Below are 25,833 nucleotides of genomic sequence, written 5' to 3'. Positions count from 1 at the left end.
GTAAATCATTTTCATATCTTATTATAGAATCTTTCAAATTATTGACTATTTATTATTATAAATGAGACGATGAGGGTGTGAAATGGTGCAATCAATCTGTAAATAACCAGCTGCGCACTTTAACTTATTGTGAATACATCAAGTTCTTTCTCACATTAGAGGTCTGTTCTGATATTCATTGATCTAAGAACTGACCCTTGTGTGAAGCCGTACGACCAGACAAACCTCTCCTTCTTCATTGATGATGTAATCAATCATCATGAGCCTTTCTGCTTCATTTGATGCTCAGAATATGAGTAATTGCCTCTTATTGTCTTAAGAGGTTGCTAAGGGTTTCCAGGGCTCCTCTCTCGAGGCCAAAGAGTCAGCGCCCAGCGGGGGTAAAGTGACGCCACCATACTGGAATGTTGAGTTTATGAATAACTACCTGATAAACTGGCCATCAAAAACACTTAACAATAGTACAGTGTTGTCTTGCCAATGCCAAGCACAAGGCGGGGTACAACTGGCAATTGTGCAACAGGAAATGAAATGAGTCAGGGTAAAAGAATCCCTTTTACTCTCAGCTGAAACCATTAATTGTTAAAGTCTTTTATGATACAGGGTCTGTACAGCTTTTTAAGAGTAAAATGTAGCCACTTTCAAGGTACCTAAACCAAAATTGTCCAGGCAATAGAAGCCTTTATCATCACGGGATTGTTTAATTTCAAATATTAAAAGAGCTTTGTTCCATATGAGTGATTGTGTAGATGAAACATATTCCTAACCTTGAAAACATAACGGTTATAATTAAGCTTTTTACAAACTTTCAAGACTGTTTCGTTGTGTGCTACTGGCAAAAAGAAGCCAGGCTCAAGGAGTGGAGAAGGCCAAGGGAGCAACAGGTGGACATCAGCTTAACAAGAGGAGCACGGCGCGCTTGTAAACCCTCCTAAGTTCAAAGGTGGCAGCGATTGAGCGGTTGCCCAGCAAAGAAGCCCTCCCCTCAAATATGGAACTGGAGGCCCTGATGACACTTCCAGAACTGTAATGACTCTCGATAGCCTCGACTTTTTGAGATCTAACAGTGGTTGTGGGTGTTTGGAGAAGTGAGTTTGGTGAGCTGTAAATGAATAACAGCGCTTCAGAGAGTGTCATTAGCTCTGCTAAGTGTGTCTCATAAGTTACTTTCCCAGCAGTTGTTTACATTTTCCTTCTTAATAATTTATAATAGCTTTTATGTTGTTACAATCTTTCCTCTTAAACTTAACAGAGATTTGGCCCGGGAAAACGAATGAAGATTTGCTCTAGGACAATTTACTATACTGCTAGTCCTCCTTTAAATCTTTTAAGTGGAAGCCACAACACTTTGAAGTTGCATTAATAGTTGCTACTGTGCAGGAAACTGCAGAATAATACCACAAGGTTTAAAGTGTAATTACTGAGTTCAGAGGTTTGACCCTGTAAATTAACCCTGCCACTAAGCTGCTGTAAACTTAATATATAAGCCTTAAGACACCTACAGAGACCCTCATAAGAAAAAGATTTACAGAAATTTGACTCAGATTTGACTTTATCCTCAAATAACCCATAAAGTGAGAACACATCGTCTCCGTTTTTCCCCCCTTTACGACAGTTTTATATACTTGCTCTGGAAGAATCAACATCTTAAATTCATCAAAAAGATGTGCAGGATTGTGGAGCACAGACTGTAAGACAATGTCATACCTTTGAGATTATGTGTGTTAGTTACCTAGCATGGCTTTATACCAAACAACCATGACTCATAAGTTAAATCAGACTGGGAGGTATCGCATTCAGGACTCTTTTAGTGAAAACAAAAGAGTTTTAGCGAGCGCTCTTAAAACAGCCAAACTTCAAGTGACGCATCAGCTCTGCTTTTGTGCTCAGTCCTTCACTTTGTCACCTTCAAGCTTTTCCCTCCCACTTCTCCTTTGTGCCACTTTTCTTTCCGCATGGCTTCTCCAGACAAATGGGAAAAATAGCCGCTGACTTCTTTTTAACGCAGAAGAAACTCGTGTGTGTGTGTGTGTGTGTGTGTGTGTGTGTGTGTATGACAGTTATAGCGTCTACATTCCAGCACAGCAGGGAGGTTTCCAAGCAGGTATTTTGCAGTCTCTTCTTGTGTGTGCTGATTTGTCACTTGTAGGACATGTGGAGGGGTGCCGTGTGGTGTAGTGTACGTACGCCAGAGCCATGATGCTGAGAGGTCGACCTGCCAATGATTCGAGGCGCTTCAGAGTCTCCATGTTGTCAGACGACAGGCCCATCCCGCTGTCTGACTGACCGCCCTGATGATGATGCAGAGACAGACAGAGAGTGAATATTTAAACCCCTTCTTTATTTGAAGTGAACAAATAACAAATATCTAAAATGATAATAAGTAAACTTTATTTCTATAGAACCTAAATGTTCACTTTTATTTGATACATGACCATTTAACTATCAGGACGCCCCTTAAAGCTTAAAAAAGGCAGAGACTCATCTAATGTGATAGTGAGGGAGTCTTTGTCCCACAGTGTTACACAGGAGCTAAGAGAGTAAAACCCTTAGAGGTCTTGGTGCAGAACAAGCAGTTAAAAGATCACAAAAATGCACTTCGGGAATGCACTGCTACAACTGTTTCTGTGCGTAGCATAATGGACTAAGCTACAACTTCATGTTGTTCAACCCTGTGTTGCATCAGATGACTGATGTCTCATTCACAGGTCCTAGATGTGTTGTTTTAATGTTAGTTAGTTAGTTAGTTAGCTGTCAGTGATCCAAGGTTGGGGTGGATTCTGTTTGAAATATGGATTAATAACCAGAATTTATCCGAAGCTTTGTCAGTATTCAGTTTCAAAAATGTTAGAGGCAATCTTGTCTTTATTGGCAGCGAGGCAGCAGTGCAGGGAATCCAAATAAAGATTTGCTTAACTGAAAGAGACATTTGGCATACAAATGATTGGTCACAGTGTTGCAGTAAGGTAATGAATAATATGGCCAAATGATGGCAGATACAAACTGAATAAAATTGGACCGAGTATAGAGCCTTGTGGGACTCCACATGACATGACAGGTGGGGAAGAAAAAAAGTTACCAACATTTATCAACTTTGAACACTGTGTTTATTCGTTAGAATGCATTTGAAGCAATTTTAGAATTCATCCTAAATAAAAAAAATAAGGTTATATTTTCGTATACAGATTAACAGAGCCATAGCAGCTATATATATATATATATATATATATATATATATATATATATATATATATATATATATATATATACATATATATACATGTATGTCTCTGGGTGAAGTTTCAAGTTAACTGTGAAATGCCTGGCATCTAACTAATTGCGTGGTTGATGATAAGTTAGAGCGCAGATTGTGCGTCTGTTTCTGGTTTAGGTCCAGAATGAATAACTCACCTCGTGGTTTTCATTTGTCCCGTCCTCCATGGTAACCTCATCGAAGGTTTTCACACTAGCAGGACGGATCTTGATGTTCCTGGCGAGAAAAATATTTCCATGGTAAGTCTCCAAAGTACCCTAAAATGTTGTCTTTCGGCAATAAGAATCCTTTGATTATACTGGAGCCAAGAAGAGGCAAAGTTCAGCAACAAAACCGCAGGAACTTAATCACCTAAATCAACAATGTGTAGCATCTATGACGTTGTACTTTGAAAACACAGCTTGTTTACTTTGCATTTCAACACTTAGAGGCAAAAACGACTGTTTAATTTAGCTTAAAGGCTAACTGTCATTACTGCTTTTCAACACCTCCTCAATAAAAACACTTGGAAACCTGTGAAAACCCAAGAGCTCAATAAATATTATTTTAAGTGGACATAAATCTTGAAGCTGGCTCTTTGGTTTTGAGGAAATTCCTCACAGGAGTCACAATACTGAAAGCTCTGTGGCTATCAAGCTGCTGTGTGTACATTTCTTATCATGTTCCAATCAGGTCTCATTGTCCTCAGGTCAGACCCAAATGTTCTCCTGGTTGAGCTCAGTTTCAGGGCGCCAGGAACAATAACTGTTTCGAATATTATTCAGTGAAAAGTGGGGAAATTATTTAGGCATTTCCTTTGCAAAACAGACTCAGCGCAGTTTGCCTTTAACAGTGTGAGGGTAGGTTTACATGTCTTTACAATATGGTGATTTATTTCTTTTGAAAGTCTTAACAAATCCTTCGGCAAGTGTCACAGATTTGAGCCAACAAGACTGAGAGTGGACAGCCATGCTAGTAGTTCTGTGAGGCTGTACACAGCAGTGCTTTGAGTTAAATGCTAACAGCAGCATGCTAACACACTCACAATGACAATGCTAACATGCTAATGTTTACCATGTGCACTGTCTTAGTTTAGTGTGTTAGCAAACATTCTCTAATAAGCACTAAACACAAACTGCAGCTGAATCTGATGGGATTGTCATTAGGTTTGCAGGTATTATGGTCATGGAAATACTAATATATAATAATATAATAATACATAGTGGACAAAATAAACTTCTGACTTGATGATGGTGTTAGATGAAAAGATAAAGAAGCACCAAATATAGTAAATAGTACAATTTACATAGGAGCAACATGTGTACTAAATCAATGTCAACCAATCCAATAGCTGAGATATTTTACTCAAAACTACAAATGTCTACCGACTGGTGGCGCTAGATGAAGAGTCAGGGGATCACAAAAGTAAGTAGGATTCATACACTGTAAATGTCTGTACACGTTCTCATGTCAATCCCTCCAGTCGTTGTTGAAATACTTCAGTCAGGAACAAAGTGGTGGACTGAGGCTGAATAACAACTCAGTACTAGTATAGATCAAATAGTAGCATCTGTCCAAGTAGAGTAGAGTTTCAGGTGTCTGATTTATGTGAACTAGTCAGTTAATAAATGTCCCATATTCTCACCAGGTGCTCCCTGAGTCGCGGTGGGAGATGGGTCGTGTGGACGTCTTCTCTGACGGCACTGTGGCGGACGGATCTCCCATCTTCCCCAGCAGGGCTGTGTTGATAGGTATGTAGTGCTTCCCCTCCTAATTCAACAAAACAAGAGAGAGGAATATCTAAGAGTGCAGCCTTATGCTTCCATGATGCAAATTATAAAGAGCCGAGAGGCTACACAAACACATGCACAGGTTGTGGCGAGCAGCCAAAGAAACTAAGGTCATGCCTAATAAATCTAACAGAATGTTCATGAAGTTGGTGGAGGCAGCAGAGTCTGTGACCAGCCTACCTCCACTGTAACAATACCTTTATTAATAAGAGTCAAACCCCTCCACTGTTCTCTCTGTCCAGTCTCTTTCTCATGAGGGTAACTTTCACAGGCTCATTCGCAATGCAACATGCTTTAGTTTTCACGACCTTGTCTCTTATTACTCCATGTACAATCTACAATCCTGTGTAGTCTCTGCAGAAGAAGTGAAATATAATTCCCGTTCTTTATGTTTGTATCTGTCTGCTGTAATGTACAATCTGGACGAGAATGTTCTCTTTAGTGGCTGGAAGTGGAAACTTGACTATGGGCATCTTGTGGATCCTGAAGACTGAATATAATCTGTGTCTTGTTAGGGCTCTGGCCAGCTTCCTGTCATCAGTGATAGTTACTGCTAAGTGCTTCACTTTCTTCAATTTCATTCCATCTTTTTCAAAAACATTTTGTTATTTTTTCACCTCGTTTGTTCAGAATGTCACTGGCTCATTGAGTTGTGTATTCAAGGGTCCACATGATCTGAAACAGACCTAAGGAAAACCAAACCTAATGTGTTTTCTCTTGAAAAAGCACAGGTATATTCTAAATTCTAAATTCTATCTACTGTAGCACAGTTTCAGAGTCCTGGTATTGCAGATAATGTCTCACTGTCACGGCTTACTGGGGCACTTGACTAGAACAGAGCCATTGCTAGTGTTATTAGGAACACCTGCACTATGACAAGTAAAAATATCTGCTGTGAAAAAAGCCAGTTGTTACAAGGGTCATTTCCTTTGCGTGTAATATGTTTGCATGATAATCAAATACAGATTTTTTCCACGATTAGAACAAACGGCTGTTAAACTTTCTGACAGCCTTATGAAATCTAAACAACTACCAACAGTTGGTGGCATTTCACACCATTCATACCAGACAATGTCATCTTGCTTCACACTAATATTTACATTGTTTTTCCATGTGTTTTGAAGTGCGGATCCTCTTACAAGTCCGATGCTGCCATTTCAAAGGGAGCCAAGTGTTGTTGTTGCGAGTTACTTCCCCTCTCAGTTACTCTGAGCACCCCCCTGGGCAAGATGCTGCTTTGAATCTTCTTTAGGCTCTGATCAGCAACGCTGCTTCCTGGATATTTGTGGCGTTTGCGACTCATTTGGCATAACTAGCGACTAATATTGTCACTGGGCAAACATTCCATCATAACCTTTCAGCATATTATAAGTCAAGCCGTACCCCAGGGTAGTTTACTGAAAAAGGCAAAACAACAAAAAACAATCCAGAAATTGGAAATACAGCCCTCATCCTGCAGCTCTCCTCTCTGTCCTAAGTAATAGTCCCGAGTATTAGTCATTCATTTCAAACATCATCCTGATCATTATTGTGATGCCGTTATGTAGCGACAACTCTATGAGGCCTGTAGAAGCCTGTTTATTTGATAGTGATGGTGGTGAGAGACAGGAAATATGGGGGAATAGAATAGGGGAATGACATGCAGCAAATGGTCCAGCCAGCAGGGAATTGCACCAGGGACTCCCTGCTCAGGGCATTTGCGCCCATGTGGAACGCCCTAACCACTTAGCTGTTAGGTCGCCAATGTGTTAGATTTTCTAAAGCCTGAAAACAGAGCCAGAAGAAGCAGAAGCCTAGTTTTGAATTACAATATGCTAAATGGGTATTATGACATTTTTGCCCAATAATGCCAGAAATATACTGCCTACCCCAGCTTTACATGTTCTGTGAAGTATAGTCAGGATTTCTGAAGTATGTGGGGATTTAAACTTTAAATATAAATGTAGTTTTCTGAGAAAACACTTCCATAAATCTCTTCGGCGAATCACCATCAACTTTTAATTTAAATTCACACCAGAGCTCAACAACTGCTGATCACAAGCTGTTCACTCCTGCTACTGTTGAAACAGGTACACATCAAATGCGTGTGTTCTGTACACGCTTTCTTGTCTGTCATACCTGTTGCACGCTGGCCTGAAGCAGATCTCCCAGCTGTTCCACCAGCTCAGTGAAGGTCGGTCTCTCCAGTGGCTCCCCCTGCCAGCAGTCCAACATGGTCTGATATCTAAAAGCAAAGAATACAACACTCAGCACAAACTGCAATATAGACACATGCAAGCCTTTAGCGTGCTGGATGGACCATCCTAATGCCAAGAACAACATACGGTTTATTTGGGTTGATGTCTTAATGTAAACTGTGAAGAAGCGCGCTTGTTAGTCCAATAACAAACCTCTTTGCATTGAGCAACCACATCTGGTGCACCTCTAAATCCACTATCATCTAGAATATTCGTATAAACCCTGCTTTCTATTCTCAGGTGATCCCGAGCGTCTGGGGCTGTATCTGATTCTCTGTTGGTTTTTGGGGTGAGAGCACACAAGTCACTCACATCTCTGACAAGCTGTCAGCGTCTCTGCCCATGTGGGAAGACTCTGAGCCTTAATGTGAGTTTCCATCGCTGTGGTTTGTCTCACTTTGTGTAGGAATTTAGAAACAGAGCACCACGGCTGCTGTTTAAATTACGTTCACAGCATGTTACTGATTGGGATTGATGGGGGTGATGGAGCCCTCTCCTGTTTCTGTTGCAGAAACCACCACTTTCCCTACAGGTACCTTATGTTTTATGTAACTATAACTATTATGATTCCCTTTTGGCATCATATTTAGTCAATCTCAAGTTTTAAGACTTGGAAAAAAGCAGACGTTCTGTTGCTGCTTTATTGACACCCCCTCCCCCTGCTCCTCTCCATCTGGGTTTGTGTGCAGGGCATCTGAACCTCTCTGCTCCTCTCAGTGATGTCAGGCTCGAAGCCGTGATTCCCACGTTAGTGAACGTAGAGGTCCAGGTGGGAGCCCTCCTCGGGGTGACAGGATGTGCAGAGCTTGATCACAGCCTTTATGCGTATCATTGAAGGGGGGGGGGGAAGTAGACACATTGTATGATTGCACAATTTAAACCACATTTCCTGCCTGGTGTGCAATGAGAATAAATAGCTACCACTTCATTTTTGGCTTCTTGAGGGAATGTGGTGTTTCTGAGTTGGGAAGGGGGGAAGGGGGTATTCTGTAGAAATTAGCTACTTTATCCGGTTGGGCAAGTGTGGTAGGATGGGAAGTGAGCATCCTAGTTATTGTCCTCCCACAGCATCCGCTAAATTCCTCTGCAATGCATCAGGACGATGGGATCTTATTAACAGACGGAAGACAACATTCTTGATAAATCAGAGCTGCAGCAACTCACACATGATTTGCTCAACACTGCCTGCAACCTCATGTGCTTTTCATCATTCATATATTACAAGTTTGGGGTGAGACTAAATGTGTCAAAACCTGGGTTTACAGACACATGTGATCAACTGCAGTACCATCCAGGGGATCAGCCAAATTCCCCGCACTGACTCTGAGTGCATTACTGTGCATCCCATTTACCCTGATATCAGCAAGTTTGATCTTAGCTTTAAATTAACGGCAGGCCTCAGAGCCAGAAGTATGCAGAATATATATGCTGGCAGTTCTATTTTTACGAGATGGAAAGTACGAGAGATTCTTGGCACCAGTCGGTCTGCATCTACAGATCTTCTGCTCTGACTGAACACTAACAGTCTGGATTAGATTTTGTCTACCATTTCCAATCACTGTATGCTTTGCAAAGCTGAGAAATGCATTCAGTTAGCTTTACTTGGCACACGCTGCTTTAAAACTCTGAACCTTTTGATATCACATCATTATTAAGCAGAAGTGCAGCATTATGCTTTCAAAACAAATAAGATTTGTGGACTATATGAGTCATTTGAAATCAAAACCAGACACAGTGTATGCACACATGTTTGAGGGAGACTCAGAGCTCAGTCTGTGATCGCTGGCTCTGGACCAGCTGTACATTTGACAGAAGAGTCAAAGTGTTCTTTTAAAAAGTTCGTCTAGCTGCATCACTGACTGACAGCACTGATACCAAAGAAGAGGACTCTCTGTTCTCCCACAGATATTCATGTCCAGCAAAATCCACCAGCCCCTGCTCAAAAACATCTCCAGTCTCTCACTCTCCTCACTTGGGGGAACTTGGACGCCAGACATCCCATTTAAACGCGGTGCTCAGTTACATCTGCGCCACTGTCACTCAGAAAATGCTTCAGAGCTTCAAGCTCGCCGCTTCAGAGCTAATCAGTAGCTAATGTTTCTTCCTGCAGCATTCAGGGCAGGATTACCCATGATTCTTATCAGGCACCCCCGACCTGCTGGTGCAACCACAAAGAGGGAGAAAGACACAATGGCTCCTCTTAGCTGTATATCGATATGGGAGGCTTTTACTCGCTGCCTATATTTTCTTGGCCTCTGTGAAGAGAACATACAGGGAATACGGGGCTGGCTGGGATACGCGAGACTCCTCTAGCTATATAGGACAATCATAAAGATGTACAGTAAATAGTATGATAGTTCAAACAACAAAATGTTTGCGATCCTATTTGTCAAAGACAGGTTTAAAGGAGAGGACAGAAAAACAAAAACAGTCCACTTCACCGTGTTCACGTTGTACTTTCATTTGTACTGGAGGAATAGTTCAGTAGGGATTCTCACATTTCAGAAGAAGAGTATTCAGGCGCTCTCATCCTGGTCCCCTCTTTCAGCCTGCAGCAAAATTCTTCGTCAATTTGGACACCAGGGTACGGGGAGGCGCCTGGGAGAGGAAAGAGGGGGAGAGGTTCATTAACAAGTTATTTGTTGTACACAGTCATCATCATTTGTATGATTCCACATGTATCTTCATGTGATAGCAAACATGGAGGTATTGTATGATGTATGTTTCCGTTGACATTATTATGTGATGTTACATGAATTTGACTTTGTAAAATCCAAATGTGTAATATGTGATATTGGGATATATAAATACATTTCATTTGTATGTTTAAAGGAAATCTAGTTAGTAGTCTGTGCTAAGCCACATAATAAATACAGTGTTTTCTATACAATGTTAATATTTGGATAAACTGTTGAGGTATTTTAAGGGCTCCAAAGTAAATGCTTAAAGTGTCATTATTCATAAAGCTGGTTCTCACTGACTGACACAGAATACATGGAAAAGTGTCTGTAGAATGGAAACAAGTCAAAGAATTAAGAAAATTGGGAAAAGTACACTTAATACATTGCATTTATGATTTTGTAATTGTAATTTCTAATGCATATACACCAGGTGTTTCTATTATTTTGTCAACCCTGTTTATATCAATGAGGTTAGGCTAAATAGTGGAAACACATCTCTGCATAATGCATTCCAGTTAAACCACAAGCCTCCAAAATAAATATTAAGTTAAATCAACACCTCTCTAAAACACTTTCAACACAAACTGACATCATAATCTTCATAAAGATAAGATTTATTGCAGGACTGTTTTATTAGACTGCATTAGTTTTAGCGAGATGTATCAAATAAAAAGGTTCTTCTTGATTCCCTACTGGGAACAATAAACTCCCTTTACTGCATCTTTCCAACTCCAATATTCTACATGAAAACATCTTGCAGATTTGTTCGCAAGCTCTTGCGGATTACAGATGTCTAGCTAGAAAAAATGAAATATGAAGAATTTCTGGTTAGAATTGGTTGGATGAGGTAATATGATCCAATCATGACATAACAGTACATGTGCAATGTTGTCATGAATCTGTCAAAACGTCATTTTATTTACTTTTGAACCGTGCTGTTGGTAATAAAATTTGAATTGAGAGCCAAAGCTTACTTCGTGCTCGGGCCCCTGTGAAAACATACAATCATACACTGAACCAACTTGTATCCAATATCCAATTGTGTTGGTTTTGGGAAAATAATGGCCATTATATGTTATTAAGTCATAAATAAGGATTTTGTTTGCTTGCACCCCCACGCACAATATAAAACATTATCTTTGTGGTTACATACATTTATAAGGAAACCACAGATTCAGCTTGGCAAAGACATAAAACTAAAAAGAGAAAATATTGTAAACCGTTACTGTTCACATGATTCATATTTCTTAAAATATATAACATAGGTCTAGTTGTTTTTAGACATTTTAATGCGTTGTTAAATATCATACCTTTAAGGTCCTAATTCAATCTAAATTTAAAGACGTACATACCTTTTACTTACACATTTCTTGTAGTTTTTAGAAAAATATGCATTGAATATAATTAAATTTACATTTACATTGGTGAAGCCAAACTTTGTTCAATAAAAATGATCATATCTTATTGTATCATATTGTGTTATAAAATACCGTCCGAAGACATCACTTGTGTTAAATGATGGGACAGAATATTCTCTCCTCTCCTTCTCTATATGAAGGTAATCTCATGTTGATAATTGTGTGTATATCTAGTATGACAAACACATTGCAGGCCTGGTTCCCTTTTTTGGCATCAACACTAGACAAACAAAGCTTTGGATATTTAAACCCACAAAGCGGAACTGACACACTTTTGGTTCACAGAGCGATCTGAAAAACACGCTCAGGTTACACTGAAACTTATGACCTCCAACATGATCAGGTTGCAGAACTCACTTCTTTTGCCATTTCTCTTGGTCATTTTGTATCCTTGTTTCCTGATTTATTTTTCTGAGGCCCCGCTAACACCACCCAGATGTGTAAGTGTTTCTTTAACGGAAAAAATGTGGTGAGAATGTGTCAAGAGTGAAGAAGAGGGAGAAAGAGACCAAGAAAAAGAAGGAAAGACAAAAGGGAAAGTGTCATAATGACGTCAGTGCTCTTTACATTTTAAACAATATGCAATTTGACACACTTTTCTTTCAACTGCAGCGGGTGACAACACCGTATGGCGGACATTCAAAAACAGCACAGTCAAAACGTACAGAACAGCAATACATCCAACTTTAGTTACACTGACTCTTATGTTTCCACTGCTTCCCATGGTGACATTTAAACATACAATATTTCATGTTGAGTCTTGCTTTAGAAACGTGTGGTGAGCTCTGTGCCTCGGTGCACAGGCAATCATGGACCGACACACAATGCTGTCTTAAAGGCTGCAGTGGTTTCACAGCAGGGGTGCACTTTTACACTGATCTGGCTGCCTGGTTACAGTGAGTTTGTGTTGCCAGCTGGGACGAAACGGATAGCTTAAATAGGAGGTGTTTGCTCTTTAATGTCCCATGCCTGTACTAAACATCACAGTCCAACTTCACTAATGTTTGAGTGGCATGAAAATAGTTTTCTCAGGCCGACAATGTGCGCTCAGGCCCTTTGTCCTTGAAGGCACAATCACACAGAAGAAGAAGAAGAAGAAGAAGAAGAAGAAGAAGAAGAAGAAGAAGAAGAAGAAGAAGAAGAAGAAGACTGTTATTTCTCGTGCATCTGGTGAGGCTGTATAGCCGGGGGCACCGAGAGCGTAGAGCTCTCTTCTCAAGAACCCCGTGTTTAACTGAGATGCCAGGCTTCATGCATATGTGGGGACTACCAGGAAATGTGAAATGAATGTAAGATTTTAATTTCACAAGAAAATAATTGTATTTTTATGCAACTTAGGAAAAATATTGTAAACATTTCATGAAACAGGTTTTGAAGAAATGAAATCCCCACTGTAAACACTGGAACTTGATACTTCAGCATTTAATGCCTATGTGTCACTGATACACTCCTCACTCACACACAGATCCTCTTTTTCATGTATGTATATAGTGCTATATCTTTTATTAATCAAAATCCCTTTTCTCATTACATTTGTGCAATACTGTTGGATAAACTTGTCACTTACTGTTACACACAATCCTGTTTTTATATATGTATCTAATGCTATAGAACAGTTCATTATAGATATTAGTTCTACAAATCGTTTTTTTTTATGTGTGCATAAGTTTGAATGTGTGATATTTGCATAAGCAGGCTTTCTTTGCTCCCCTGTATGTTAAAAAGTAAGCGTGTGAACTATATAACTAGTGGTCAATGCTGAGCCCCGACACTTACCCAGAGAGAAGATCTCCCACATGAGAACACCAAAGGACCAAACGTCGCTCTGAGTCGTGTAGATCTTGTCAAAAATGGCCTCGGGAGCCATCCACTTGAGTGGCAGCCTGGCCTGTGCAGAAATTGAGATAAAAAAACTCTCTTATCTCAGAGTTGTGAACATCTCACTAATTACACTATCACATCTGTGGAGAACCAGGTGGTTTAAACTGTGAGCAGATGCTGCTTTTCATTTAGCTAAGACTTAAGCAGGTTCCCTTTATCTAGCTTTCAAACACACTGATCTCAATGCTGTTGTGTGAGATTTCGAAAAACCGCTGTATTTATTCAGTCCTTCTTCTTTCAGTCAGGTCAGCTTACTGTTTTGCATGTTATTTATTAATGAAAATGCTTTGAGCATTTGATCTGTAAGACAGCTGGGAAAATAATTGACTTACATCTCCTTTCCGCACATAATCCGGGTCTTTGTAGATGTCTCTCGCAAGTCCGAAATCACAAATTTTCACAACATTATTCTCAGACAGCAGGATGTTTCGTGCAGCCAAATCACGATGGATGCACTAACGAAAAAAAAGGAAGGAAAAAAAAAAAGTTTATTCAGTGCGATTTACACTTTAAGCTTTCTGCATGTAATTGACTTCACAATGGCGCTCTGCGTGCTGTGAAGCGTGACTGCTTGCAGAGCAACACATGGTCAAGTCATCAGTGATATTTCAATGTGTTCCATATCCAGGCTAAGGAGTTACTCAGTAAAATGTGTCCAAATTTTAATCAAAATAACATGATTGTAGAACAAAAAACACAACAACTACAACATGGATTTAAAAAAATGATCTAAAATGAAATAGATGTCTTAGATTGTATTTGTGTGGAGGGGAGAATACCTTGCGTGAAGCCAAGAACTCCATGCCTTTTGCAACTTGGAAACTGTAGCAAATTAAATCTTCCAACGTCAGGACTCTCTTATATAAATCCTCAGATTCTGTGAAACAAAAGAACAATGTTTTCCTAGTGAGAAGGAGTTTCCAAATTATGATTTATACGGCCTTGAAATTTAAGACAATTATCCTACTCATCTAGTAGGATACAGTAACTATTCTCATGGGGAAACTGCAAATGTAAAGTGCCTGTCTAAAACACTTCACTTATACGAGTCTCCTCCTACACACTCTGTCTCTTAAACATCTCAACGGATGAGAGATGAAAAAACAAATTACAATTCCTTCTGTTTTTGTAAATGTCAGGTGAAACGCGTGGTTATGGGCCCAGCGTGCTGGTCGGAGGTCTGAGAGAGGAACTCACGAGGAGTCCTTCCACTGGCCCACCTGAGTAAACAGCTAATCAAACCAGAAATAACACATCAGGGACAACATGTCTGACGTGCCGTGCCTGAGCTGGAGCCACAGAGCAGAGTAACACTCAGGTCAGGACAGGAAATAAACAGACGCCTCCCCAGACTCAGTGGGGTGACAGCGGCTCCTGCTGCAGTGATTGTACTGCTGAACAGGAGGAGGAAACGTCCCATCAGAAAACAATCTGAGGGGAGCTTTCGTTCCTGGGCGGGAGGGGTGGAGCAGAGGTGAGAGGAGGGGGGAGAGGAGGGAGACGGCAGTAGGGACAAACAGAGGGGGAAGGGGTGCGGGGGTTGAAGGGAAGCAAGACGTGCTTGGCCTTTACCTTCTTCCTCTTCCTCTGAGTCGCAGTAGCTCTTATCTTCGATGAAGCCAGAGCTGGCCGAGCTTCCGGTGCTGGCTACGCTCTCCAGGCGGCGCTTCATCATCTCACTCAGCTCGCAGCCCGATCCTGATGACACCACCTTACCGTCTTGCCTCTGACCAGCACAAACATATATTTCATGTTAAATCAAATCAGAATAAGGTTTATTGCCAAGTAGGTTTTCACTTACAAGGATTTGCCTTGGTGTTTGGTGCCTTAAATAGACATATTAAGAGGAAACAGAAATACACTGAAAGTACAAGAAGGTCAAGAACATAAACATAGAATAGAAAAATTACAATACAAATACAGAAAATGTAGACAAACTATGACAAATATGTACAATTTTACAGTTTAGTGCAAAATAAGCAAATATATTGATGTGGGATGTGCAAAAAACGAGGGGAATGGTGCTGTCGACATGCATGTGACATTCCTATATGGTAGTTAAAACAGTCACTCAAGGCTCACACTGCTTCCAAGCTCTTAGCCAGAATGGAGAAAGCACGAGTGCTGGAAAGTCTAAATCATGCAGCTCACCTTGTACACGAGAAAGTCATCTCTCTTGCTTCTCAAATAGTTGGACAAGTTGCCATATTTGCAGAACTCCACTATCATCATCAATGGGCCTGTTAAGATGATACACCTCTTATGATTACTCCTACGTCATGTGATGGTTCAGAGATGACAACTTAAAATCAAACTTAAAAGTTAAACTGACAATTTAACGTCTTTTTCTTATGTATCAGATTTTCTATAGCTAAATATAAAGACAGTGGGATTCCATTGAATAACTTCCCCAGTAATAAAGCTCACCTCCAGGTTTGGTGCAGGCTCCCAGCAGGTTGACCACGTTCAGGTGATGGCCGATGTGGATCAGGATCTTTAACTCGGACATCAGAGCTTTCCGCTCATTTGACGTAGCGCCTCCTGTAATAATGTAAATACATATAGGACTTGTTCAGCATTGGTTGGTGTATTATTAAACATCCTGACTATAAGATATACATTTTCACAATAAATTAGATTGACATTGTGTTTCATTGCCCTTTAATTTTGTTTTTAAGATTACTCCAACAATGTTACGTTCAACGAACAAAAATAAATAAATAAGAAACAGATTTTTACTTTTATAAAGTCAAGATGGAAGACAAGCCCTTTTCATTAAACACAAAGAGCCAACCTCACCAGAAGATTCAGTTAAGATCATACTCAAAGATATGAAAAAGAAGAAAGTCCGTGCTTATATTGAGATATATTTTCATGCACAGGAGGTCAGAGACTTTATATAAAGTTCAAACACAACATGGAATCAATTATATTAAATAATATACAATTCCCAGTGAAGTCTGACACCCAGTAACACCCAGTAACACCCAGTAACACCCAGTAACACCCAGTAACATGTATTGTATTAACTTTAAGAGCGGTGCATAATTAACAGCTCATTTGTATTTTCTCCCAATTTTAGTTTTCCCTTTCCTGAAGGCATATTTCGAGACCTTGTTTACTGTGAACTTTGGTAAACTGGAAACACAACCTTTGGATGCAACACTATTTTTTTGTAGAAATCAGTAAGAACAGAAAAGCTTTATTAAAGTTAGTTTAAGTTACAAACTCTAAAATTTCACACGGCTCATACAGTATGACATAAATAAAGACGTACACTTCAAATATGAACGTTTTCCTCAGCAGTTTGCTAAAATAAGAAAACTTGAACCCTGGTAGCTGGATTACTGGGGAATTTAATGTTGAGACTTCATTAAATATGAAGGAAAATAATAATATTGCTTTAGGCCCAGTGATATAAAGCATGAAAAATAAAACGGGAGGTGCTTATTACATACCTGCTTTTTGATAAGTAAGAACAATGTTTTAAAGCTTTAACCTTGAATTATGAAAATCAAGATTATTTATGAGCTAGAAGCTAAAGCAGCCGGGGAGTCTCTAGCTAACCGTGGTCAATTTGAGGAGACCTGCTGCTTTCCATTAAGTTTGACCTACGACTAACAGCCAGAGTCTGTAGCTCTCAGAGAGTCTGTGATTTATGCTGAGACATGATTAATGACCAATACATCTAATACATCAGACCTATTTTTCATGATACACCATCCCCACACCACCAATCCCTGAACGCTCTGCAGCTCGTAATGCAAAAAAGCTAGATTCTTTGGGGAATTAGTCATTCACAAATTGCTGGGATGAATGAAATAGCTAGGCATCTGGAGTCAAAACTCTTTTCAGCTTGTTGGTTTTCCTGTTTTCATTTTGGATCCAACATTCATGGTTTGTTGTGAATTTTTGGAAAGATGTTGAAATGGGGTTGTAAATAATTCCTCTTAAAAACCAAGACAGCGGATAGTTTCCAAATGTTGGAATCTCTAAAATGGCAAAAACAAAAAGGGTTTTTATTGCTCATTTTGTACTTGTATATTCAACTTTTGAACTCTTCTTCAGCTGCAGATTTAGGACATTCTGATCTGATCTGTCAGATGTGCATACACTCAATCTCTTCATCAAGGCTGGGGTTAGAGGTCTTAGCCTTTACCTCTAACTGCACTTTACAAGGAGTAGACATTGCATGCTTTGCTTTGAACCAATACGCCATATAAACATTAACTGCAGACACATGTGGTGCTGTAGCTCACGAGTCTGTAATGTGCACAAGAAATCAATCTTCTGCAGAAATGACAGAGCTTATATTCATCTGCTACCCATACAACGGTAGATACTGTGACATTAGTGCTGGCCTCATGAGTGCTGGTCCCACTAGGATGGCCACATGGGCAAACTACTTATGTGTTGTCAATACTAATGCCTAAACATTTCCAATAATGTTGGGAGTCACAGTGTAAAAAAGACTTGTTGGCATCCTACCTTTCAACATTTTGACAGCAACAGTCTTGCAGGTTGAGAGCTTGTCGATCCCAAAGGCAGAAGCCTCCACCACTTTTCCAAATGCTCCGTGGCCAAGAGTTTTGCCTGGCAAAGAAAGAAGGTATTTGCTAAGTAGGACAACATTAGAGTTTCCTGTTCCTGGGGCAGAAAAATCTGACTTGCTTCTCTGTCAGTCAGGCTATGGATCTTTAATTAAAACAACACGCTGGCAGGCAGTTTCTTTCAAGAATTTATGGCTCACTTAAGACTAGATGACAGCGCAGGTCACTGATAAGTAATGACCCTACACAACAGCTGCAGAGAGGGGTCACACCTATTCCATGTACCTTAATGTGGCTGTGTATATTCTCACCATGAACCACTTCTAAAATGAACTATTAACCTTTTGTTAAAGAAATCATGTGGTTGGACTTCTTGTCTGAGAGTGCTGACATTCATTGCTCTAGGTGATATCAGATGTTTCTGGCGGCCTTGTGCCTGTAATGTATGAAACTCTTTCAATACGAAACATTTTCCCACATATTGGATTCTCACCTAGTCGCAGGCGGTCACGGGGAAACTCCCATTTGCTGCTGTCATACTGAAGAAAATCATTCTGCTCCTCGAGGGGACACTCGTCAGGGTCAATGATGATCGACGGACCCATCTTATACTGTGGTTGCTGAGGATGGTGGAGGATAAATATGAATTTCATGATTTGAATTGCTCTACTCTTATACTTCATCAGGTCAAAAGGCACATACATGTGGCTAAATGTGTCCTTCCATTTAACTGCATTTCACTAGAAGCCTGAGTCAGTTGCTTCTTTAAAGTAATTGGAGTCAGATTAGATGAATCAGGGGTAACTAAAGAACACATGCCAACAAATGCCACTTTTTCCTTGTCGGCTACAAGGGTCTCAGGACAGAGGACAGTTGTATGTGTGCTGTACAGACTGTGAAGCACCCTGAGCCAAATTTGTAATTTGTGATATTGGGCTATATAAATAAAATTTGATTGATTGATTTGACTTTCCACATCTTTGCAAATGCTAATCTCATTGTGGTTTCTGATTTAAAGAAGTAATGTAACGTCTTACCTTCCTTAGCTTGCGGATGAAGAGGATAAGCATGAGCCAGAGGAACGTGGCTGCAGCTCCCGTACACACCAGAATGATTACCTCAACGTTTGGCTTCCCTTCATCCCCTGGAAAGAGAAGAACTGTTGTCAACTACCAGAGCTCTTGGCAAAGAAACCACTCTGTACTTTTCATGATCTCATAAATTGTCATATAATATTGACAGGGATTTGTAGTGAATTGGGTTCATTGAGAACAGTCTGTATCAAATGGACAGCCTGTTATTTGACTGGAGATGCTGAAACCTTTATTTCACGTCATTCGTCTGTTATTTGTTTCTTCCTAAATGTTCTCTGATAGATTGTATACAAAAAGGAAGTGGAAACACACTTTGGTGTTTATTTCTGCTTTGTTTGGGATGTGCATACCACACTTTTTCCTATAATATTTTCCTCCAAACACTGTTTTCCAAACCATCCATGTCAAAATGCTGAAACCTCATATCCCTTGAATCTGCTACAAAGCTTTTCCGGCTCTTATGTCATGCGATCTTTGACTAAACAGCCAAAGCTGAACAGCCATACAGCTTGATGCTGGAATGATGGAATGGATAACAATAACTATAAGTTGAACATCAAGAGAAATTCAAGTTTCAGTTTAAAATAATCTATTTAAGTGGTTTGCAAAGAAAAAACTACATGCATGACATCTCCCTCACACTTCCATCTCCACCTTTAAGAGACATGCTACTCCAATTATCTACCGTGTGTTTCCTGTCCCTTGGCTGTTGTAGCAGTCAATCTCTTTGCACTCATTAGTGGACCTCTTAACACTTCACTGAGGTCATGTCCTCAAGGTAAGGACCCTCAGCCAGAGCCTTGATCATAAAACCCTAGAAGGAATTTACTTGGCATTCCTGGCAGCCACAGATTTTCTGTCAGGGGAAACTTTTCACACTGAAGTCAGACCAGAGCTATTTGTAGTGGTGACAAGAAAACATGAGGCCAAGAGCGCCTCCGAGACATATTTATTGGACATGCAGAATATGAAACAACTCCACTGCTTAGAAGGATGATTAGTGTATTTGATGTGATCTGTAGCCAGACTGACACACTTCACACGGAGAAACCCATCGTGTAACTGCAGCAGGTTGTTGATGAGCGTTGTTTGTGTTTGATGGTTAGGTAACATCTCAAGGTGTCTGAATGACTTACCGACCACAGTGACAACAGCACTTGTTTTCGCGAAACCCTCAACATTGCGGGCTACACACTCGTAGAGACCCTCGTCGTCTTTCTTCACCCTCTCGATGGTCAGAACCCCGTCCTCTCCCAGAGTGATACCTGCAACAAACAACTTCTCAGTCAAACAGATAAAGGTTTAAATGGTGTGGCATTTAATATTTAGTTTTTTGTGCAGGTGCAGGCTGGCAGCAGTGCAAAAGCAGATGAAATGCTTTATCTTCAGGCATTTGGGCTTGTAAAAATTGTGGCTGAAAACTAACTCGATCTCACTGTAGCTGAGGTTGTGTCCGGATGTTTTAAACACCATTAGCCAGAACTAATATTTTTTGTGGGAGCTCAAGTTGAAATGATATGAAAGGATTTAGCGTACTTATTTTCTCAGAGTACTTGGAGTAGTGGCATTATTGTGTGCATGTAAATGCAAAAATGTCTGCCTGAATACAACTGAATGCAAACTTTACTTAATGTATGCAATTGCAATAGCAAGTGCAGCCTAACTGAACAAATGTCATCACTACGCATAGACAGGAACTTTAGGCTATTGGAAATATGAATTAAGTTTAAGAAGGGGCCTCATCTGCACTGTGAATCATATATGTTGTGCACTTGTGCCTCGAGCATATATGCCTTCCAGTGAAGAATCATTTTCACTCAAGAAACGCTGACCTGGCCTTTGACACATTGGGAACTTTCAGCGAGTAATAATAACAACATGTATACTGTCTCTTATAGCTCCTCAGCAAGTACGTGCAGTTCTGCGCTAGGATTGCACTTGCGCGACTGGTCACCAGAATTGTAAAAAAAACAAACATTATCATAGCACATGGAATAGTATTCTCAGGTTACCTGGGCCTTCGTCTACCGGAACGTCATTTTTGTACCACATGATGTAAGGACGAGGAACTCCCAGAGCAAAGCAAGCCAGCATCAGGGTGCTGCTACTGTTCACGTCTTGATTAGTCAGATTTTGACTGAGCCAGGGGCGTTTTCTCACTGCACGAAACAAAACACAAGCTACTGTTACTGTGTTGTTTAGACAACGATCATTAAGTGTTGAAAGTTAGTTTTCTGTGTTCCTGTGTGTGCTAACTTACAGTAACATGCCCACATACATTTCTACGGAATGACACATTTTATCTATGTACATCAGCTGACTATTTGATGAATCAGCTTCTCTAAAACTCACCATCCACAATAAGTGCAGCGGCCTTGAGTTCAACTCTCTTGTGGAGCCTGTGTGCTTGGCACTTGAAACCTGTAGTGCTGATTTGGGACACATTATGCAGACGTAGAGAAAGAGAAATGAAGTAGTGGTTGAACTGGATACTGGACACGTTGGAAGTGAGTGTTTGATTTCTGGAATCCAACCAATGTAGGTCTGTGTAGAGGTAGCGAGCTGCCCGACAGGTCAGAGTGACGTCATCCCCCTCGATGGCTGCCCGAGGTTCGATGGTAATTTCCTCAGGGTGATCTAGTGTGACAAGGTAGAGAAATAAGGTACATCAGGGTTCCAATTATGTTAAATCATCCTCAGTTCCAGATATTGAATGATCAGATAGAGTCAATGATAGTCACTAATTATAGATAAAGAGCATTTTACAGGATTTCCATGTCGTCTGTTACATGCAATACATACACACCTACATGAACATAGACACATATCCTACTGAGATCCTATGTTAGACAATAGTTTTGGACACAAAGCTGCTCGTCGCAATGCCAGGAATGTCAAATTTGCAGTTATTTCCTGTTTCATCACTGTTAATTGGAAGCACGTTGCCGTTGGACAGCATGGCTGATGGCGCTGCTGCACTCATCCAATTGCAGAGAAGCTGAGTCTGGGCCTCAGGGGAACCAGACTGCGCTTGTTTGTTCAGATTGCTGGAAAGCATTCTGTGTTCCGTAAGAAAAGACAGCTGTTATTACAATTGTGTCCTCTTTTTTTTTTTGTGCAGCATTCCATCGCTCTCTGTCTTCCTCACCTCTGGAAGAGAGCTGGATTCCTCTTAGGAATTCTCCCACTCTGGGAGACTCATTTCTGGCACTTGGCATCCCGTGGATTATGGGTTCACCTACATCTACCCTTCTCCAAAAGCAATCCTTTACTCTTCAGGAGATGTGATTCACTCAGCTTTTAAGGGAATGATTCACATTGGTGCACAGTGAACTGGGCTTGTTTAAATTATCTCTACTGTTATTACATAACTGTCTCAATTGATATTCACTTTGGGAACATTTGGAAATCCTCAAATGCTCATAAAAAGTAAATTCTCACAGCAGAAGGCTCACAGAGAAAGAGGAATGACCTGCTGGCTCCGAAGCAGGAATGCAGTTATTCATAGCTGTTTCTAAACGCGTGGCATTATAGCACTCCATATGGCTCAGGACATGTTTGTCTCTCTTCCGCCCTGAAGCCGCTCAGCTATAGTGGAAGATGGTTTCAATTAATGCCCCCCTCTGGTTTCTTTATTGCGCAATACAATCTGCACATTCTTTCCCCGTCCTTGCAATTCATTACAGCGCGTACTTTACGTGTAGACCCGTTGAAAGAATCCAATGCACAGTATAGTGCGCTTTGCTGTTATTGCAACAACAGAAAACGCAGCATATTTCTGCGTGCACCTTCAGCTCAGCAGTTAACATTTACATGTTGATATTTAAGCCGTCATATTCTGGTGACCCACTTACCATGAACGTAGAAGGGGATCGTCATTGTGCTGTTGCCATCTTCATTCTTGGCCACGCAGGAGTACTTTCCAGAAATGCTAGCCTTTCCGATCACCAGGGTGCTCGCAGTCTAATTAAAGATCGATGGGGAAATTATTACTGATTGTTCAAAGCAGAATAAAACATGTTGAGATAAACAACACATGTTTAAAGGAATACTTCAGCCCCAAAATGACCATTTGCGTAGCAATAACTCACCCCGTGTTATCTTGAATTCTTGAAGAAAACTTCGGATGGGTATTAAATAGTAAGGTTTTAGCGAAAATGCATGTGTTTGAGAAGTAGTGAGCATACGACTGGATAAATGAGACTTGGATTACACTGCACGAGTTGTGCGGGAGTTTGCATTTACTTCAATTCATCAAGAATTCTTCGTTCCCCGTGGAGGCCAGCAAGAAAAAGTTTTCTTCACCAATTCAAGGTAACACGGGCTGAGTAATCAATATAACAATGATCCTTTCGGGGGTGACGCATTCTTTTAATATCATAATTCAGAATCCCACTGAGACTTTCAGTGTGACTTATCCTTACAAGTTGCAATCACCATCAGAGCAGTGAGTTGCTGTGAACAGGCGGGTGAGAGGTCCGGAGCCTGGCCTGTTTTATACTCTCCAGTGCTTCACATTAATGAAAGGATACATCTGGAGTTTAAAACCCACTGAGTCTCCTTCAGACCTGCGTTATAGATCTAGTGCCGGGGCTCCATGTCCATTTCCTGGAAAGCACTTCTAATGCCACACTCAATTTTGTCATCGCACCAGTACAACATTTAATGGCCTAAATAGACAAAATAATAAGTGAAACTTGGGTGAGTGCCAGACTGTGTGGGGCTCTGTTTAGTGTTCATAGTGACATCTGTTTTTTTGGGGCCAGTCAGCTACATCAAAGAGAGTGAATGATGTGGGTGTATTGTCTGGGTGTACGCTCGCCTAAACTTCCTGAGCTTGTAGGAGCTATTGTGCTGACTCTCAAGACACACAGCTGCAGCCATGAAACAAATTCAGTACTTACAATGCTCCCCATACAAACATTCAGGCAGTAAAAAAAAAAAAAAGTGATATCATATTGTCCAATTCAAGCTGCTCTGACACTTGTCAAAACAATGATGGAGTGGCCTTATGGTATTATGTTACGGCTATTACTCACCATGATGTAACCCAAGCTCAAAAACAGTCATTTAAACAATTGTGCACAGTCCCCAGAGATGACCTGACCATACGCACTGTGACCTCTGTGTTTTCCTTATATTATGACCCGGGCCAGTCTCCTACTCTACTAGGCCTTCTGGGGAGGCACTCAGAGGCCCGGCCTTGACTATGTTCTTATTCACGGGCCAACACGATTTATGTGGGGTGACAGAGAGGAATTCACTTCCAACAAATCCCTCTTCTTTTAAACTGCTGCTTGTTATCATTGACCCTTAGTCCTAACCCCCATAAAGCACCAGCGTTTGGCCACAAGTACTTGTAAATAAGTGTTGCCTCCTTATTTATGTCAGAGACATATTAGAACTGATGTCCAGAGAAAATGACCAGATTGAATATTACTTAATAATACTTCGTTATCTTACACCTGTGTTCTATATATATGTATATTTGCCAACATGTTCAAACACTTGAGAGAGAAATTGAAAATGATCACTGATTATTTCTCCAACTGAAAACCTTTATGCCAATGAATCTGTGCCCTAATTTAACCAAGCCTGCTGTAATTCGTTTAACCTAATCCTATAGACAAACTCTCACGAAGGCAGTGGAGGCCTGCTCTGAATTATGTTTGGGGTGAACAGTTTTAGCTCCCACAGGACATTTGCAGCAATGTCTCTAGTTTCCACATTGAGTGGCATGTTTTAGGTTTGCATGGTAACATGCGTTTGATGTTTCCTAAGCAAAGTTGACGGACTGGTTGATCCCTTATTGATACCTTAGTGTTGGTTTTGCGGAAATCAATATTTTGAGGTGTAAAGCAACTAAATGTGCTTGAATTCATAGGTGTGACAGACTATTTCATCTGCCTAAATGTGCTGTTTTCATAATCAAATCTTGCCTTTTAAATGATATTATGTACAATAACAGCAGTATATGCTTCCATAACACATAATGCAGCGTTTTTTTCAGTGTGTGTGTGTGTGTGTGTGTGTAGTGGGTCATTTTCACAGGTTACGGTACGGTAGGGTCTGTTCTCAGCTCTTGGCACACGCATGGCTAAGTCATATAGCTTTTCTACAGTTTATAAGGCTTAGCTTCATGAGTCTCGGCAGCCAAAAAGATTAACTGATGTCAGAATAAAATATGTTTCTTTGGCAAGGCCGAGGATGAAGCTGCAGCTGCTTCATGTACAGGCCTTCATCATCTGAGAAAACAGTGAAATTAAGGGTGTGTTTCACACCAGTAGGTGGAAATGAACTGTGTCTGTCAGTTATGGGTGCCCCATTTCAAAGTATAGGAACAGTCTGGAAGAGATCTTACTCATTATAGGAAGGACTTTGTAAGAAAAACCAATGCAGTTATCCAAGTTGTTGAATTTAAGTTGCAGTATTTATCAATATAGCATCTTCCTTTTCAGATGCAGCACATCATATGCGTGAAACCAACAGGTTATCTCATATTTTCCCGGCTGCTTATTGCAAGAATAAATCAAGCCTTTTTAAGAACAGCAATGAAAAACAAGACTGATTTCTTCAAAAGGAACTGTTGAGGGATTTGTTTATGAGGTTTCGTCACAGTTACAAACGTCAAAACTAATGCAGGCATAAAAATGCAGACCAGAGAAGTACAGCATAACTGACAATAGCAGAAACATCGTGAGGATTTATAGATTTCAGATGTTGCATCTGACTTTCAAGCGACCATCACAGGAGGTTTGAACTTGAATCTAACCTATTGGAGACAACTTCTTGATCCAGTTCTCATAAATACTTTTGAGATAGTCAATGCTATTTGTCAACCACATTTCACAATGAACAAAAAATGCTACAAGTGCAGCTGTTGTTTAAAAAACATGTGGAAACACTACGGATAAAGTTAAACCACATAC

General features: G+C 40.4%; 1 protein-coding gene across 1 annotated transcript in view; it reads right to left on the bottom strand.

Moving 5' to 3' along the window:
* The window catches only part of kdrl (kinase insert domain receptor like), a 45,868-nt gene that overhangs the window by 2,696 nt on the left and 17,339 nt on the right, over positions 1 to 25,833 (bottom strand). Inside the window, exons 12-29 of the mRNA XM_029441586.1 lie at positions 22,759 to 22,867; positions 21,257 to 21,541; positions 20,917 to 21,063; positions 20,041 to 20,169; positions 18,848 to 18,954; positions 18,304 to 18,430; positions 17,749 to 17,853; positions 15,688 to 15,801; positions 15,412 to 15,500; positions 14,833 to 14,986; positions 14,040 to 14,137; positions 13,593 to 13,715; positions 13,156 to 13,267; positions 9,779 to 9,878; positions 7,162 to 7,267; positions 4,899 to 5,023; positions 3,412 to 3,490; positions 2,188 to 2,291 (exon numbers count right to left, since the gene is read on the bottom strand). Of these exons, the coding sequence (XP_029297446.1) occupies positions 2,188 to 2,291; positions 3,412 to 3,490; positions 4,899 to 5,023; positions 7,162 to 7,267; positions 9,779 to 9,878; positions 13,156 to 13,267; positions 13,593 to 13,715; positions 14,040 to 14,137; positions 14,833 to 14,986; positions 15,412 to 15,500; positions 15,688 to 15,801; positions 17,749 to 17,853; positions 18,304 to 18,430; positions 18,848 to 18,954; positions 20,041 to 20,169; positions 20,917 to 21,063; positions 21,257 to 21,541; positions 22,759 to 22,867 (2,213 nt within the window). The remainder of the gene's footprint in view (positions 1 to 2,187; positions 2,292 to 3,411; positions 3,491 to 4,898; positions 5,024 to 7,161; positions 7,268 to 9,778; positions 9,879 to 13,155; positions 13,268 to 13,592; positions 13,716 to 14,039; positions 14,138 to 14,832; positions 14,987 to 15,411; positions 15,501 to 15,687; positions 15,802 to 17,748; positions 17,854 to 18,303; positions 18,431 to 18,847; positions 18,955 to 20,040; positions 20,170 to 20,916; positions 21,064 to 21,256; positions 21,542 to 22,758; positions 22,868 to 25,833) is intronic.

The sequence above is a fragment of the Cottoperca gobio genome, chromosome 10, assembly GCF_900634415.1.
Source record: "Cottoperca gobio chromosome 10, fCotGob3.1, whole genome shotgun sequence".
In the NCBI taxonomy this organism is placed as follows: domain Eukaryota; kingdom Metazoa; phylum Chordata; class Actinopteri; order Perciformes; family Bovichtidae; genus Cottoperca; species Cottoperca gobio.
This window is presented reverse-complemented; position numbering and strand designations above follow the sequence as displayed.